At 39.4% G+C, this 15,855-nt stretch overlaps 1 protein-coding gene across 6 annotated transcripts in view; it reads left to right on the top strand.

Annotated features, from left to right (window-relative positions):
• Window positions 1-1,109: 1,109 nt before the first annotated feature.
• NPAS3 (neuronal PAS domain protein 3) overlaps window positions 1,110-15,855 on the top strand; it is a gene marked incomplete at its 3' end in the record, with an annotated part of 606,741 nt that continues 591,995 nt past the window's right edge. For all 6 annotated transcript variants that reach the window (XM_080345064.1, XM_080345065.1, XM_080345063.1 and 3 more), the window contains exon 1: window positions 1,110-1,370. In XM_080345064.1, the coding sequence (XP_080201190.1) occupies window positions 1,321-1,370 (50 nt within the window). In that variant the 5' untranslated portion in view covers window positions 1,110-1,320. The remainder of the gene's footprint in view (window positions 1,371-15,855) is intronic.

The following is a 15,855-nucleotide window of genomic DNA, read 5'->3' as shown; positions in this document are numbered from 1 at the left end:
TGAGAGCAGGATCAGGCCCAGGAAGCTGTACTTTCAAGGCAGCAGCAGAGCAGCCACAAAGTTACCTTGGAGATGGAAAGCTTTTAGTTAGGGAGTGATTTCTGCTTTAAAAGCTCTCAGCTCTCGGATTTTCCCGATGTCCTGGAAGGAACAATTAAGGTAGCGGTTTCTTTTCCCCGCTCCTTTATTTCATGATTAGTTTCATAATCTCTAATAAAACAGCGTGAAGTGCTGTACCCTTCCCAACAAGGCGGGTCATCACTCTCAGTTAACGTTTCCAGCATTACGTGCTTTATTTCGCCAGCACCTGGCGCGTACCCTCAGGACGTGCGTGCACGTTCTTACAGGGGGCCGGGGAATACGCGGGGTTCCCCCAGGGTCCACGCCGTCCCCGCGGGCGGGCGCCAGGCACCCCCTTGCACGGCCCTGTGGGCCGCAGGACGCTCGTATCCTCCGGCTGGCGGCCCCACGCCTGCCCGCGCCCGAACCGTGTCCCCCCCCGGGCCCGTCCTGCACCGTGGGAGCCCACAAGGGACACGTTGCCTGCGTGCGGGTGCCCCCGACGCTCTTCTGCTCCCGCAGAGTTGCAGAGAGTCCCTGTCTCCCTCAGCCCCTCTTCCCTGCTGGAGCTCAGACTCCAGAGGACGAAAGTGTGCGAAACTGCAACTGAGTGGCGTTGTTGCGCCGGCAGCAGAGGCTGTGTCCCCTGCACACAGAGTGGGAGCGGAGCTGGGGAAGCAGCTGGAAAATGCCCAGAAATACTTTCACAGCGGTCAAGCCCGGAGATCACTGACTCCCCTCCTTCCCTCCCTCGCCCCCGCCCCGCTAGCCCCATGGCCTGGCACCCCGCGTAGCCCGGCCCGCGGGCGCGGGGGTGTGAGTGTGTGCGAGTGTGCGAGAGAGTGTGCGTGTGCGTGTGTGTGTGTGTGTGTGCCGCACCTGCCGGGCGATGCCAGCGGCCGGGCTGCCCGCCGGGGCTGCGCCGCGGCTCGCTCTCCCCGCCGCCGTCGCCGGCCGCCGCCGCTGCCTGCGCTGGGCATGTCTCTGGGGCCGGCGGGGCCCCGGCTCCCTCCGCTCCTCGGCTTATGGACGGCTGCAGCGGCAGCAGCAGCGCTAGCAAGCGAGCGAGCGAGCAAGCAACCTGCACCAGGACTGAGCGGAGGAGTGGGAGCCCGCGATGCTTTGGCCTCAGTACTTTTCCTTAGCCTGTCTGGCTAACCAGGGCCATTGCTGCCGCCGCTGCTGCTGCTAGACACACAACACACACCAACATCAGGAGGGGAAAAGTAAGGGAGAGAAAAAAAAAAAAATCCCAGGAAGATGGCGCCCACCAAGCCAAGCTTTCAGCAGGATCCTTCCAGGCGAGAACGGTAACACTTTCTCTTTATTGAACCTGCAGCAGCAGCAGCAGCCGCAGCAGCGCCGGACCGGGCCGTGCCGCCGCCGCCGGGGCCGGGGCTGGCTGCCATGCCGGGGTGGGGGGACCTGCCGCCGGCACCCGCTGCTCGCACAGCCGGGCACCCGGAGTTCCTCCTAGTGCGTACCGCCAGCCGCACGCACACACACAGACACACGCACACAACACACACGCACACACACACAGGGCGAGCCGCGCAGCAGCAGCCCCGCTCCGGCAGCCGCACCGCCGCTTGCCGGAGCCGGTGCTTGGCGGGGCGCGTTGGCGAGCGGGCGTGTATGTGTGCGCGGAGGCGAGAGGCCCCCCCGGCGTCCCCCGCCGCTCGGCGGCCCCGTGGGCGGTGGGGCGCCGCGCCAGGCCCGGCTTGCCGGGCGGAGGGGCCGGCCCCACCGGTGCGGTTCAAGTGCGGCTAGGCCGGAGCGGGGGGGCCGCGCCGCCAGCTGCGCCCGCGGGGCTGCCCGGCCCGGCCCCCCCGCTTCGCCATCGGGCGGGCCGCGGGTGCTGGCGCCCCCCGGGGTGGGCAGAGCGGAGCCGGTGCGCGGGGAGGCGGTGCGGCGGTGCGCGGGGCCCTGGCAGGGAGGCGGGGGCCGGGAGGCGGGGGGAGATTCGCGCTGCCCCACGTTTGCTTCCCGGCCCGTCGTCTGCCCCATATACTTTTGTTGGGGGAAAGCACTTGCTATTAATCTGCTCTGCTGGTGACACGAATTGCCCGTAGCGGATTTGTTCTAGTAAAGTGAATCTTTCTAGAAGTGACTGGTAGGAAACAAGAGTACAAGTTCATTTGATGTTACTTTGTGATTCTTACAAAAGTATTCAAAGCTCCATTGCTACGCTGCGATGAGACGTATGCCCAGAAGAAGAACAGCCAGAGAGTTTCGGGTGGGCTTTTTTCCTCCCCCACCCTTTCAGCGTTACAAGTGAACTTGAGGGTTAGGGGTGAGGAAGGTTCCTGGTTAGTTGTAAAAATGGAAATTAACATTTAGACAGGTTTTCAGAGTAGCTGGATCGTGTATCATTTGGTTTGTATTTCACAGCACAAGTAAGTCTGAAAAATATTGAAACAAAAATAAAGTCTAGGGAATCAGGCTTATTTTAATCTTAATTTCAAACTTAGAGGTTTTTGGTTTTGTTTTGTTTTGTTTTTTTTTAGTAGGATCAGCATTTCTAGTACAACTTCTAAAACCCACAGGTTTTATCTAAATAGCTATGCCATTTTTCCTAAGGAAGCAGACTGCTCAGTATCAGAAAACCATACATTTCATGTTCACCACTGAGGTGTTGGTGTGGCTGTTTTAGATGCATTAGTATTAACTGTTGCACTTTGACAAGGCTATATTGATATGTAGCAGAATTTGGAGATACCCGTAATAGGAAAACAGTGCATCCTCAGAAGTCAGTGACTTAACGTACAGATTTTCATCTTCATCTATCTATCTATCTATCTATATATATATTTTTAAATCTCCATTTTAGTGGCTGCAAAGGCGTTTCTACTGTGTTAGTAACACTATAACAGCAGGCTTTTCTCCTGCAGAGTTCTTTGTTGGAAAAACAATTTGTATCAATAAGCCCTCTTCCCCTCCCTCAACACACAATTCTGCTGTCTTTCTGAGAATGGTACTATATTAGTACTAAGTGTGTTTGCTAGGATAGCTTCAGTAATCTCTCCAGCAGAAGCATATTTGTGTGCCATTTTGGGAATTTCTCTGAGATAGGAATCTTGAAGATAGAATTAATTTCTAGGGGAAACTTCATAGCCTGTGCATGAGTGCTTTCTTTATCACCTGTCTCCATTTGGCATTCGGAGAAGGTAAATCAAAGTGCACGATTTGTTATTCTGCTCCACTTGAGAGCTGAACTAAATAACACTTGGTCTGAAATTCTGATTGAAGTTGTAGGAGGATATACTGTATTTAATTTAATGCCCTTTAATAGCATCTTCTTGTTCAGCTCTGATGCTGTCATTTTAAAGGTTGGATCGGAGTAGTTTTTCCCTGTAGGGAGTGGGAGGAGTAATCATTTCAGGGGAAAAAAGTAGTCTAAATTCCTACAACACTAATATCCACAAACTTGGCCTAGCGTCCAAGCAGTTGTTTTTTGCCCTTAGGGTTCACTTTGTTATCACTCTTTACAATGCTCTGAATATTTTAAGTATAAATATTACATGTAGAAGTTGATGACATTTTTTGTAGCAGAAATAATGGCAACCTGTTTGTTCTTTTAACACAAGTTTTGGAGAAGATCAAGCAATGATTCGATAAACAGGCATTCATGTACATTTTATTAAAAGTTCTGTAATGTGCTCCTGAATTCTTGCATGTAACTGTTTATTTAAGCTGTCTTTGTACACATCCTTTCAGCTGCGTGTGCCAAGCAGCTTGAAATACAGGCACAGATCAGTTACTTAAGGGGTTTTGCAGTTTCTTCTCTTAGCTACTACTTCAGTAAACTAGTTCTCAGGGAATTCTGTAAGTGAGCTTCGTGTTCATGCTTTGATTAGTCTTCACTTCCACAATATTTGTGTTACATCTTTTTCAAACTAGAGCTTAGTGATTACAAAACAAACGCAAAAAGTAGCAGTCTCTGATGCCACCAAGCACTTGAATTGTTTTGAAACTTTTTTTCACCTGTTTAGGCTTTTTAAAGAATGTTTGAAAAGTTACACACTTAATATTTGTTTGTTTTGCTTTTGAACTCTGTTAGCAAATTTTACAGTTATAGGAGCAGTTTAGGGTTTCCAGTTGTGTGGATATATAACCAAGAAAATTAAATAGACAGAAGTGTCACGCATATGATATGACAGCATCGGTTTGTAAAGCATATCATAATATCAGAGCGCTATTGGTTTAAAGTGAAAGAGAAAAAAACCTTTTATTTTGGCATTTCTTTCTAGAGCATGAGCTTAAACACAGCAGTGATAAATGATGATATGCATTGTCTAACACTTGCTTTTATATAAATAGCTCCAGAAGATTGCTTAAATGATAATCGAAAATATGAAATAGGGTGGCCTTCATATCACAAGGCCAAGGGTCTACAAATGGAAAAACTGAAATAATGAAATATTTCCAAGGCAACAGACTGTCAACAAGAACAGTAATGCATGGGCATATCATAGAGCTACCAGAGAGGATATTAGATCTTATAGCTCTAGAGCCAGGAGTTATAATGACCTTTATTAAATAGAGCCCTCCCACATTACAACAATCTTTCCAGTTTCTGATTTATGGATTAGCAGTCACACGGCTCTTCATAATTTGAAACATTTTCCCACCATATTTGATTTGCTGAATTTTTCTCCACTGGAATCGTACATTATTTAGAGCTTACATGAGAGTATTGATCAACAAAAGTTATATTACATATCTTCAGTAACTAATGGGATTCTGAATAACAAGGTTTAGTCTGCAGCACTGTTTCTAAATTCTTTAAAGCACAACTGTTTTTCCTTACAAGTAATTTCCAGTTTGCTTGCTTTATACCGATGTAAAAGCAGTGAATTCTAATGCTATGTTATAAATAAGTTATAAATAATTAGAGAGTTATGTTAACAGATTAACACAGCACCAAGAACCATAGGTATTTTAAAGAGAATATCAGGATAGATTGTTAACATCCGTCTCCTTTTATTAGTGTCTCCCTTGCATTTCGAAGTCTAATATACTGGCAGTTTCAAATCACATTTGTGTGAAACTTGGCACGCAAGTTGCCAGCCCAGATGGGAATTTTACTGTGAGAGTGATGTAAAACAGTTGTTGAAAACTGACATTCTAGGGATTACTTTCATCAGCGTCCTTCCTGAAAAGTACAATTAGTTTAAATAAATATTTGTTTCATAAAACTGTCTTTATAACAGTTCCCTCTTGGAAAATGTATTCTAAGATAAGAATTTTGAATAACTGGTACTGACCATAAAGACTGTTACCATTTTATTAACATTTTAGGATTGATTCTATTCTCATTGAGGTCAGTAAGATGAAGCCGTTTTATGAAAGTGGCAGAATTTCATCTGATATCAATTAAGTAATTGTGTTTTTAGAGTTTAATGTTATGAAACCATTTCCTGAAATCTCATCTCATGTGAGTAAAACTTACATTCAGACAGTCCATCAGATGGATTTTATATTATTGTCAGTCGTATCTCTTGCAGGTGTAAAAATGCCTCATGTGAGATGAGATTTCAGCATTAGTCACGTTGTTTCAAAATGAATCAAGTGAACTTGTTCTGCAGGATGTCAGCCTGGAAATTTGTTTTTATATTTTAAACATATGATATTTTTTCAGGTATGTAGCCAGGACTTTGCATTTTCACCCCAATCATTTGTTTGTTTGTTTGGTTGTTTTGTTTATGCTTAATGTTTGGCTCTTTTTTTTTTTTTTTTTTTTAAGATGCTACCAAAGATTTATGGCTGTGAGAGGAAACGTTTTGAAAATTCATTTCATAATAATTGCATTTTTTTCAGAAGAGGCAATTTCTTTCTGTATAATATTTATAAGGCTATTGCATGTTATCTTTAACATACAAAGTCCCATTAGTGTGAGTGAGGTGCATGACTTTTTGTTTAATAGGATTTTGCATAATAAGGATAATTTGTAATAATGTTACATTTTGCTGCATAAGAAGATGTGCTATAGTAGGAATAAAATGGTTGCTGCCATGTCTTATATGACTAGAGCATTGTTCTGTGACTAGCTCGAGCAGTAGTTTTGCAATACACAAAGTCCTAGTCAAATGAATAGGACCATTGTGCCACTTATTTGAACGGGACTTTGAGTAGTAAAAATATTCATTAATTTTGTATGCTATAGTAGTATATTACAGAGGACAAAGAAGGTATGGTAAGGGTAGGGTAGTATTTGTGTTTGTAACTTGGCAGAACTGGACCCTGTCTTTGGGAGACTATTGAGTTCAAGTTGTACCTTAATCTTTAAAAAAGTCCCAAATGAAATTATGCATATAATTAAAGTATACTACAGAGAATCACAAGCAAGGATAAAAGTATTTTTACCATATAATTCAATAGATGTGACTTTGTTCTCATTGAGATTGCAATGACAAACTTTAATGTACTTAGTGGGAGGAGGAGTGAACTTTGCAGCTGTGTATTATTATGAAATGAGAAAGTCTTGAGATTCTCAAGTGAAAACAGAGCGGTTTTCAAGGAGGTTCTGAGCTCAGCCTGCTGAGCAAGATACTGAGAGTTATGCCGGCCCTTACCCTGCACTCTGAGTGGAGAGTCAGACATGTAAAAGAACAAGTGATATGTAAGCAAGAATTTGAAATGGATTACTGAAAGCAGAGTTTTGAAGATTTGTTACAGGCTGTTTTCCCAGGGTTTCTTATATGTTGCATTTTGGACTTTCATGCTTCAGTCATATGTTGTCGTTGTCTGTTCTAGGAATCTTCTCACTGATGCCATACAATGTCTGAAGAAGACTTTAATACTGAGTATTTCTGTAGATATTTCTTTGTATAGATTAGTGTATATATTAGTGTGTTTCAAAAGGTCTGTAAACACTGTTCTACACTGATGAGATAGTTATGCACAAAACATTTTTGAGAACTAGCAGAAGTGGCAGAAGATGTCAATGTTAGTACAAGGAATAAAATTCCAGCCCCATTTTGGCTGCATATGCAAAGATTACACTGCCTTCGTTAGAGGGATTTACATTTCTTTTACAGGCAAAACCTCCACTAAAATAAAGTGCTTTCAGAGAATGGCTTGATTGCAACTTAAAATTAGCTGTTAGCTTGATATATAATAGAAGTTCAACACTTATGTTAAATAATTTAAGTGGAAAAGTACTGTTCCATTACCTGCAGGCATCTTAGGTTTACATATGTATATAGTGAACTTATGGGATATAGTCTGAATAATATGTATGCATGTAATCTACAGCGATGTCCCTGGGGCTTGGATTTTCTGAAGACCCTGTTGGATTTAGGCATCCAACACGTACTGCATTTCAGTGAAATATGGGCACCTAAATCCTATAAACCCCCTTTAAAATACTTGCCTGGGAATTCTGTCTCCAACAGGAATTTAGAACAGGGTTCATTACACATTACATTGTTTTAAGCTGAATTTTACTGAGTGATGAATAGTCTTTGAACAGTCCTTTTGGATTAAATCCTAAAGGGTTAGAGTTTTGCTTGATTTTAGGCACAGAATTGATACATTTGTATTGGGGGAGGGATTTCTTTTTTTCTCTTCCTTATGCGTCACATTCAAAAATCACGTGCAAATTCACATTTATGATCAGTTTACTCACAACCTAGGCTTATGAAAATTAGGTGGCTCAGGGTTGTCCTTCCAAAGCTGTAATTCATTTAGCAGTAGTATAAAATGCCAAATTTTAGAAGAATGTTTGTCAGAAAGCTGTTTTTTCTTAGAGATGGTGTGAGGCAGAATTTTTTGCTTCATGAGAAAAAAAAATGTAAGTGGGCAGTCTTCATAGGTCAAGGTTGAGGTCAATAGAAAGAACTGAGTGACTGAATCTGTACAGTACTGGCAGTGGGATTAAAAAAAGGAAAAAAAGTCTTAAAAAAGAGAATAACTGTCAGTGGTACTTATCCTTCAACCTGCCCAGCTGCAAAAAAAGTAGCTGATTTTATTTGTGTGACTACAGTTAGACGTAGGATGGGCATGTGTGGTTCACCTTTCCATGAATTACAAACAGTACGGACAGGAGGTTCTCAAAAAAACCCCTGCATTGTAAAAAAACAAAACTGTTTTATCTTAGTAAGTAACAAATAGAAGATTAACATACGACTAGAAAAAAATGCTTTGGGCTAATTTATGAATTCTTTATGAGTTGCTGTTCAGTTTTACAACAAAACTTGCATTTCTCATGGAAAATCAGAACTACAGTATTTTTTTTCAATGGCTGAATGAGAGAGATAAATGGTACTCAAGTAGCAGTGTTTGAAGGATCCAAGTAGTTTACTAAGTATCTTAATTAATTGGATGTTCACTTTAATAGTGAGGTTTCCTGTTTGTCGGCAGTGCTCTGTAACAAGAACTTATATTTGATACGTAAATTATACATATGATTTCAGAAGGCCCATTTTTATTCAAGATCTATTTTTACTAAACAACTGTTTTGGATTAACAAACAAGATATAAATGGGGGTGACAGAAAATACAGACTTCAAATGAGAGAAATGATAGAAAAGATGAGCAGATTCTAGATCTTTCAAACAGATAGACTTTTCCTTTTAGCAGTCACTCTACTTACACTCAGATTTTGAAACTAAGAGGTGCCATCTTTCCTTTTATTCATTTGCTAACGGGAAGAAAAACGCTTCTCTACAGAATTGTGATTTGGAAACTGTTTTTCCATGCTTTTGAGGGCAGTTTTTCAGATTTTGTTTTTCTACCACTTGTCAAGACCAGAATAGGAGACTGCAGGATGTAGCAAACATTGCAAATCCCCTCTTCTTCCCCCCGCAAATGATTTGACATACTGAATGTGTATCTTTAGGAACATCCAGTATTTAGATTCTGCATTTAGGATTCCTTTTAGAGTGATTTTTTTTTTTAATTGTTTCTTAGTGGTTTTGTGATACTATTGCAAAAAAGTATTTAAGTTCTATTCATGAGTAATTTTTTTTTTCTTGTGCCAATTATCATATGTTTCAAAATTTGTTCAGTTCAAATAGGAACAAACCCCAAAATCATTAAGGGAAAAAGTGTCTTTTAATTGACAGAGAATGGCAGAATATTCCACCTGAAAAGCAAAATTAACTACATTTATTCTGTTCGGTGCTAATTGTGAGGAAGACTTTAAAAGATTTTCCACTGACTTGTATACATGTATGCTATAAGGTGTAGGTGTATATTGTTTGTTAGATAGACCCAGTATATGTATTTGCTGGGAGGGAAATAATGCTAGTTGATTGTCTTCAGCAAGCTATAAATGTCTTACTTTAGATAAAGTTAAATGTAAATACATGCATTGGAATGGCGATTTTTTTCCTCTAATGCTGTGAGGGAAAAGTAGGCTCATCATTTTTTTTGCACATTTTTATTGTTCTGTGTAAATGTAATTTGTTAATCCTGTGAAATTTGTCATAGATAAATTTGCTTGGATTATCTTGTCACCACCGTATCTGCATTCTTTTGTTCATTGCTTATTCATAATTTAACAGTCTGGCAGTGAGCCTTTTTGGGATGCTCACAAAAGATATATGACCTCTACCAGCTGCTACTATAACCTGCAGAATGCACAGCAAGACATTAGAAACGTGAGGATTCCTCTACTGATTAAAGTGCTCTTCATTTAAACAGTCTGTTCATAAGAATCTCAGGAATCTTTGTGGATAGCAGTTTTGATTTTTCTTTTCTCACAAAATTAGTTTTAACTTCCCCCTCCCCCCGCAGCCCCCCAAGTGGGAAAACTAACATTGCATCTTAAGATGGTACTGCTTTGCTTTCAGATGGACTAATGGAAATTAAATCCCTCATTATAAATGCATATATGTATGTAAGTGTGTATGTATACATTTGCATATATCTCTACATATCTCTGCCTATGCACATATATATAGGTATTTTCTGAAATAATACACAGGGGCACTATTTTTTCCCACTGTAAAATTTCAGAAAAGACAGATTCCCGTACTAATTTGCAGAAGAGTTGTCTGATTTAACCCTGCTTTAGCCTCAGCATCTTACAGATTGTATTGTGTAAATACTCGATATTATACAGTACATGAAAGACATTAAATAAAATGTTACTTGAACTGTAACAACATTTTAGATTTTCATTATTCTCCTGACTCAGTTTAGCATATAATTTTTTCCCCCTTTTTTTTTTTCTTCTTATCTGCAGATCAGCTTGTGAGTAATGGCTAGTTTTTACCTCCCCTTTGTGCTGGCACATGATTATAGTTCAAAATAATTCATTGCTAATCCATGCAGTATTGGTTCATCTCCATCACTCTGTTTTGTGATTAGAGCCTCAGGCCTGTAAGAACATCCTTCTGCACGGTTTTCTATCCCGAATTTCTTTGACTACAACCCCTATTTTAAATAGATCTGTCACTACTGTTCACCTATCAATTCCTTTGCATTTTTAAAAAATGTATTGGTTACAACGAATCAGTATTTTGGTGCAGTTATTTTTCAAGGGTTTATGAAAAATATTTGTTTTCCACTGCAGTAAGTCTCCAGCAGTGGTGTACATAGGTCTTGGTTCATCTTAGCTGATGATGGAAATCTGACTTGAGTTTCTCATTTTTCCTTAGCAGTCTGAATTTCCTGTGTGCTTATTTACATTAGGTGCCTTCAGAAGTCCAGGATCTTTAAAAGAAACACTGAGTCTTTTTGAAACAGACTGTAGTAGAATAGTAATTACAGTCTTGTTATTTTTAACACAACTTTTCAAACAGAACTGGTGTAAAATAAAGCTGATGGAGGAACTTTTAAAATACCTAGGGCCTGATCCTACTATGATCACTCTGGTTGAAGTCACTGCTTATTGGGTCAGATATGAACTGATACGACATTAGAGCTGAGCTTATATGATATAATGATATTGTACTTTGATCAGATTTAAATTTAATATTTCCATATTATGAAACAAATCCATCATTTTGTTTCACATCAAATAATACTAGTTTTATGAGAAGGTCGTCTAAAAGATTTTTCAAGACTTTGTTTCAGCATTGAGTAGTCTTGTGTTCCTTTTAATAATTACTTTCATCTCATTGTAGCTGTGTGTTTGAAAGTGTAGGTCAATAAGGATGATCGCATTCAGAATTTCATGATCTGTGTAGTGGAACAAATTGAAAGCAAAGCCTGTATCAATCACTGTGAAGGGAGGGTTAATTGTTACTGCTTCTCAAGCCTCTGGACAGATAAACCAGTAATGAAATACTTATTGCTCTGATGTGTGAATGGTTAAGGATGAAACAATGGAAACAGAAGCCGTCTTCAAAGATAACAAAAAAAAAAAAAAAAAAAAAAAAACAAAAACAAAGAAAAAAGAATAATCTGGACTAAAGTAAGATACTGTATATGCCGTAAATCAACATTTTTAAAGTTGGTTTTTTTTGTTTTTTTTTTTTTTTAATCGAATGAAGCCTTCTAGTAATGATGTAAGACTGCAGAATGTATTAGGTTTCTAAGGCAAATATAAAATATGAATTTAAAAGCTTCTACTATGCAAACAATTTAAAATGGCTTACATGGAATCTGGACAATAGGCAAAGTAACATTTTTAGCATTAAGTGTTTTCTTTTCTCTTGTTTTTCATTTGTGGTACCGTTATTTTTGTGTGTGTGTGTGTTTTTTTTTTTTTCCTTTCTTAAAAAGCACAGCTGTATTTACTGAATCGAGTATGTTTTGTTTTCTTGTGAAGTCGTTTTAAACCATTTTGTCTACATCCAACCGGGACTCTTACGGGAATGTTTAAAGCAAGAAGCAGCAAAATAAAAATGAGTGCAAAAACAAATGATGATATTACAGTAAACATTTAACTATTTCTAGAATGTGAACTTAACATTTTAAACATCTGTTAGTTACTTATATGTTGAAATATATGCAAAAATATTTAGCCAAATTGAAGTCTTAGGCCCATGACAATCATCTCAACACAGTGGGTAGTTCTGAAAATTAATGAGAATGATAATACTGTAAAGACTGTTCCAGAGTTTGCCCAAATTCATTATCTAAGACTCTTGTTAAGAACATCTCAAAGAATTTTAACCAGGAAAATATATTAATGGTTCAAAAGCGTTTTTCAAAACAGTGATTTATAAAAGTATAATGGAATTATATATGCAAGAGCTATAGTTAGAAACACAAATAACACAGGAGCAGCACATTATGAAGGAACATTTTCCAAGAGCTAGGGTACTTGGCTTTGATTTTGTCCATAGGTGTCAAGCTTTCCTTATTGATTTATATTTTGGGATGGGGGAAATGAAAAAGTGAAGACAACTTACAAAAATGATATTTTTGACTCCTTTTAGTTACTTAATGAGGCCTATGGCTGGTTAAAAACTAAGTAAAGTAATTATAAATTTTAGAACTGGTGTAAACGTGTTTTAGACAATTGAAAAGCACTTTTAGGAGGAAGGGTGATGAGACACATCTTTAGATTTCTCTTCAGAATGTTAAGAATTTCCTGTTGCCTGTTTCCTGATGGGATTGACGCAGCTGTGTATCATATGGAACGAAAGAGGAATCGAGTGCCTGACTTTGTTTTATGCAAGTCCTTTATTTAAGAAAATGTATGTGTTGATTTTGCCTTTTTTTAACAGATTGCTGATAAGAACGCTATACAAAATATTGTCCAAGTGGGAGCAAATTATAATTAATTTATCTATTTTCTAAAGGACAGAAAATTTTAATAACTAAAGTATATTAGTTAAGAATGCTTCCCACCCCCCAGCCCATGTGGAAAAAAAAAAAGCAGAATGGTTGGAAGATTACTGTGTCATTTCCATTTGTATTTTTGGAAGTCATTGATATATAGAAGCGTGTGTGAGTATATGTATGTGCATGTGTAATCATTGGAAAACAAATCCATTTATAGAGTTTCTTACTTATTCTGGCTGTTGTGCAATCTATAACATATCTACTAAAACAGTTTTAATGGGAGATGTGAATGCAAAATAGAGAGGAATGGGAGGATCTAAAATAATTTCTAAGCAGTAATTTTGATCTAGACTGTCCCACTTCAAGGACAGATTCTTTTAAGAGAATTCATGGTGTGAAACTTAATTAATAAAATTTTTCTGCAATTTTCTTTCATGGTGAGAGAAAGCTTAGCAGAAGGTGGCTAACCTGGTTAGCTGATCTGGGAATGGGTGAGGAAAAGGAGTTGCAGATCCATAGCAGGGGGACCACCCTTCCAATTGTAGCGCAGCTCCTGATAGAATCAGGACCTGTGTCTCATAAAGTTATGTAATACTGAGTTCCAGTTGGAATTCACTCTACCTCAATCAGTATTAACTTTTGCTCAGAAGGCTGTATCAGGCAGATTCACTTGCTATACCAAAAGCCCTGGGAACTGCAATCACGTGAGTAATACAGCTTCTTAATGTCATGCTGTAGCCCTGTGCTACTGAAGCAGAAGCAAGCACAAATGCAGAGCGCGTGGTGGTGATGGGTGTAGTGCTCAGGGCATGTTAAAAGGCAAAGCAGAGGCATAGGTGGCTAAGTGGGGTAATCCCATCGAGTTTCTTTTGGGTCTATCTCTCCATGCAAGATATGGACTTTTAAGTAATTACGTGAATTGCACTTTAAATCTGAAGCTTTGATCCTCTCAACCTGCCAATCAGCTGTGAAAACAATTGACCATGTCCCTTTTCATTTTGTCCTGTGACTTGTGGGCAAATGTCCTCTTTCTGCTGTCTTTGGATACTTTGATCACTTCTTCAGTGAATCCTTTGAAGGATCTTTCTCATTCACTATACAGCTTTGTGTGGGAGTTCTGCAACTTGTTGTCTCTCAGCTGCCCCCTTTTCTTGCCTTATTTTGCTCTTCATCTTTGCATAGTCTTACGTGGAAACACAATTCCAGTACCATCTCTTTGCAAATGATTCATAGGCTCATGATATTTCTGTCTCAGTGAAAATGTGGTCTTGCTTGTCTGTCATCTCCTCCTTTATTGCCTAGCTTAGACTCCCTTAGTCAAAACAGATCTCCTAGAGTTCTTTCCAAGCCCTTTGTCTACTTTTCGGGATAACGCTGCCATATTGCCTGTTAGGACAGGTCTGTGATTTGTCAGTTTCACTGATACAGACCTCTCACTCATATCTTAGCAATTAAAAGGCAAATAGAATATCTCGTATTAGTAGGAAAGAAATAGAAAAACAGAAAACATGAACATTGATATAATTATGCCAATCATAAATCCACAGTGTGTGCAATCTATGTATTGTGTGTACTTTTGTTACCATAATTTCAAAAAAATATTGTAGTTTGAGATAAGGGCATGAAGGCTGATGAGACATATGGAAGGAGTTCTGTCAGAGAAAAAGTTAAATAAAGTAAAAGACTTTGTCTTGGAAAAGAGATGACTGAGGTGAATTGGCTGTAACATCATTCAAGACCTCAAGAAGGCAATCAGGGAACAATTATTCATTAACTCTAGTATTATGAGAACAAGGAAACATCCTGTGTAATTCTCAGGAAGCAGTTTTAAAACATTTAACAGGAGTAGTTTTTTTTGGTTTTGTTGTTTTCGGGGCTTTTTTAACACCTCGTGAATACATTTAACTTTCCATTTAGCTATAGCTTTATTCAGCATGACTGTAGATAAGGGTAGCGGCAAACAATCTTTGGAGCTTAAAGAACATTTTAAAAATAAGTACCAAGGCCTCATATTTGTTCTGAAACTTTGTTTTATTTTCAGGGAATACTGTTTAATTTAATGGTCTTGTCTCTCCCACCCAACACAACATGCAATTGAATAGGGGAATTCCTTGCCAAAGGGTGTTTTAGTAGTCAAAATATGGACATGTTCAAAAATGGATCAGGCATTACACTGTTGTCTCTGAGGAGCTATTAAATGTGATGATGATGATGCAACTCAACTTCAGGAAGTTTTTACACAGCTGACTGCTGGATGCTGACATGGGTTAGCATGGAAAGGAACACTCTTTCTGTGATATTTTTATATATATAAATATATATATGTATGTATGTTTTTTACTGACCTAATATAACTGTTTTGTTTTGTTCTTAAATTCTTTGCATTCGGACTTGTAGACTTTTTCTGCCTAACATGCCTGCTGTGTGTGTTTTCGTGCCTACTCTTCAGTTAATGCTCATCCTTGCTACCATTGAGGATTGTTCTTTCTCCAGTCCTATCTGTCTGGAATCCTTTTACAGAGTTCATTTTCAGAGTGACAGGTGGTCACTCTGACCATGTCTTTTCCTATCTCCATTGGCCTGCCTTCTGTGGTACATGAAATATTAGAAACGGACCCTAAGTTTCAAGCCCTTTTTTTCACCCAGCTCCATCTTACCATTTCTCTTTGTCAAGGTTTTCCTTCAAGTTCTAACACCAGCCCTGTTGCCCATTTGCTATATTTACAAACACACATTTATTTGATACCTTATGCTTGGGCTAGTGCTCCTTCATAACCTCACCTTCTGAGCTCATCTCTCTTCCCAAGATATTCCTTACCTGAAATGCCTACAAAAGCATGACACGATCAAGCTACCTCTAACAAGATACCATTTCTTGTGATGCTAGCTGGTGTTGCCTTATTTCTTCTAAATAGTTTCCTGTCTCTGATACTGCATTGTAAAATTTTGGGGGCTGGGGACACTTTGTTACCTAGTGGATGTGTTAGTACTATGGTTATTGCTACTAATCTGAATATTTTTGTCTGTGAAAAAAAGTTTAAAATCATGTATTACAAGTCTTTGTGCTTGGTTGGTTTAGGGTGCTGAGTGCTTGTAAGAGGAAGTGATGTC

This window comes from Nesoenas mayeri (genome assembly GCF_963082525.1).
Source record: "Nesoenas mayeri genome assembly, chromosome: 5".
NCBI lineage: Eukaryota > Metazoa > Chordata > Aves > Columbiformes > Columbidae > Nesoenas > Nesoenas mayeri.
The sequence above is the reverse complement of the archived record's forward strand: the minus strand, read 5'-3'. Positions and strand labels throughout refer to the sequence as shown.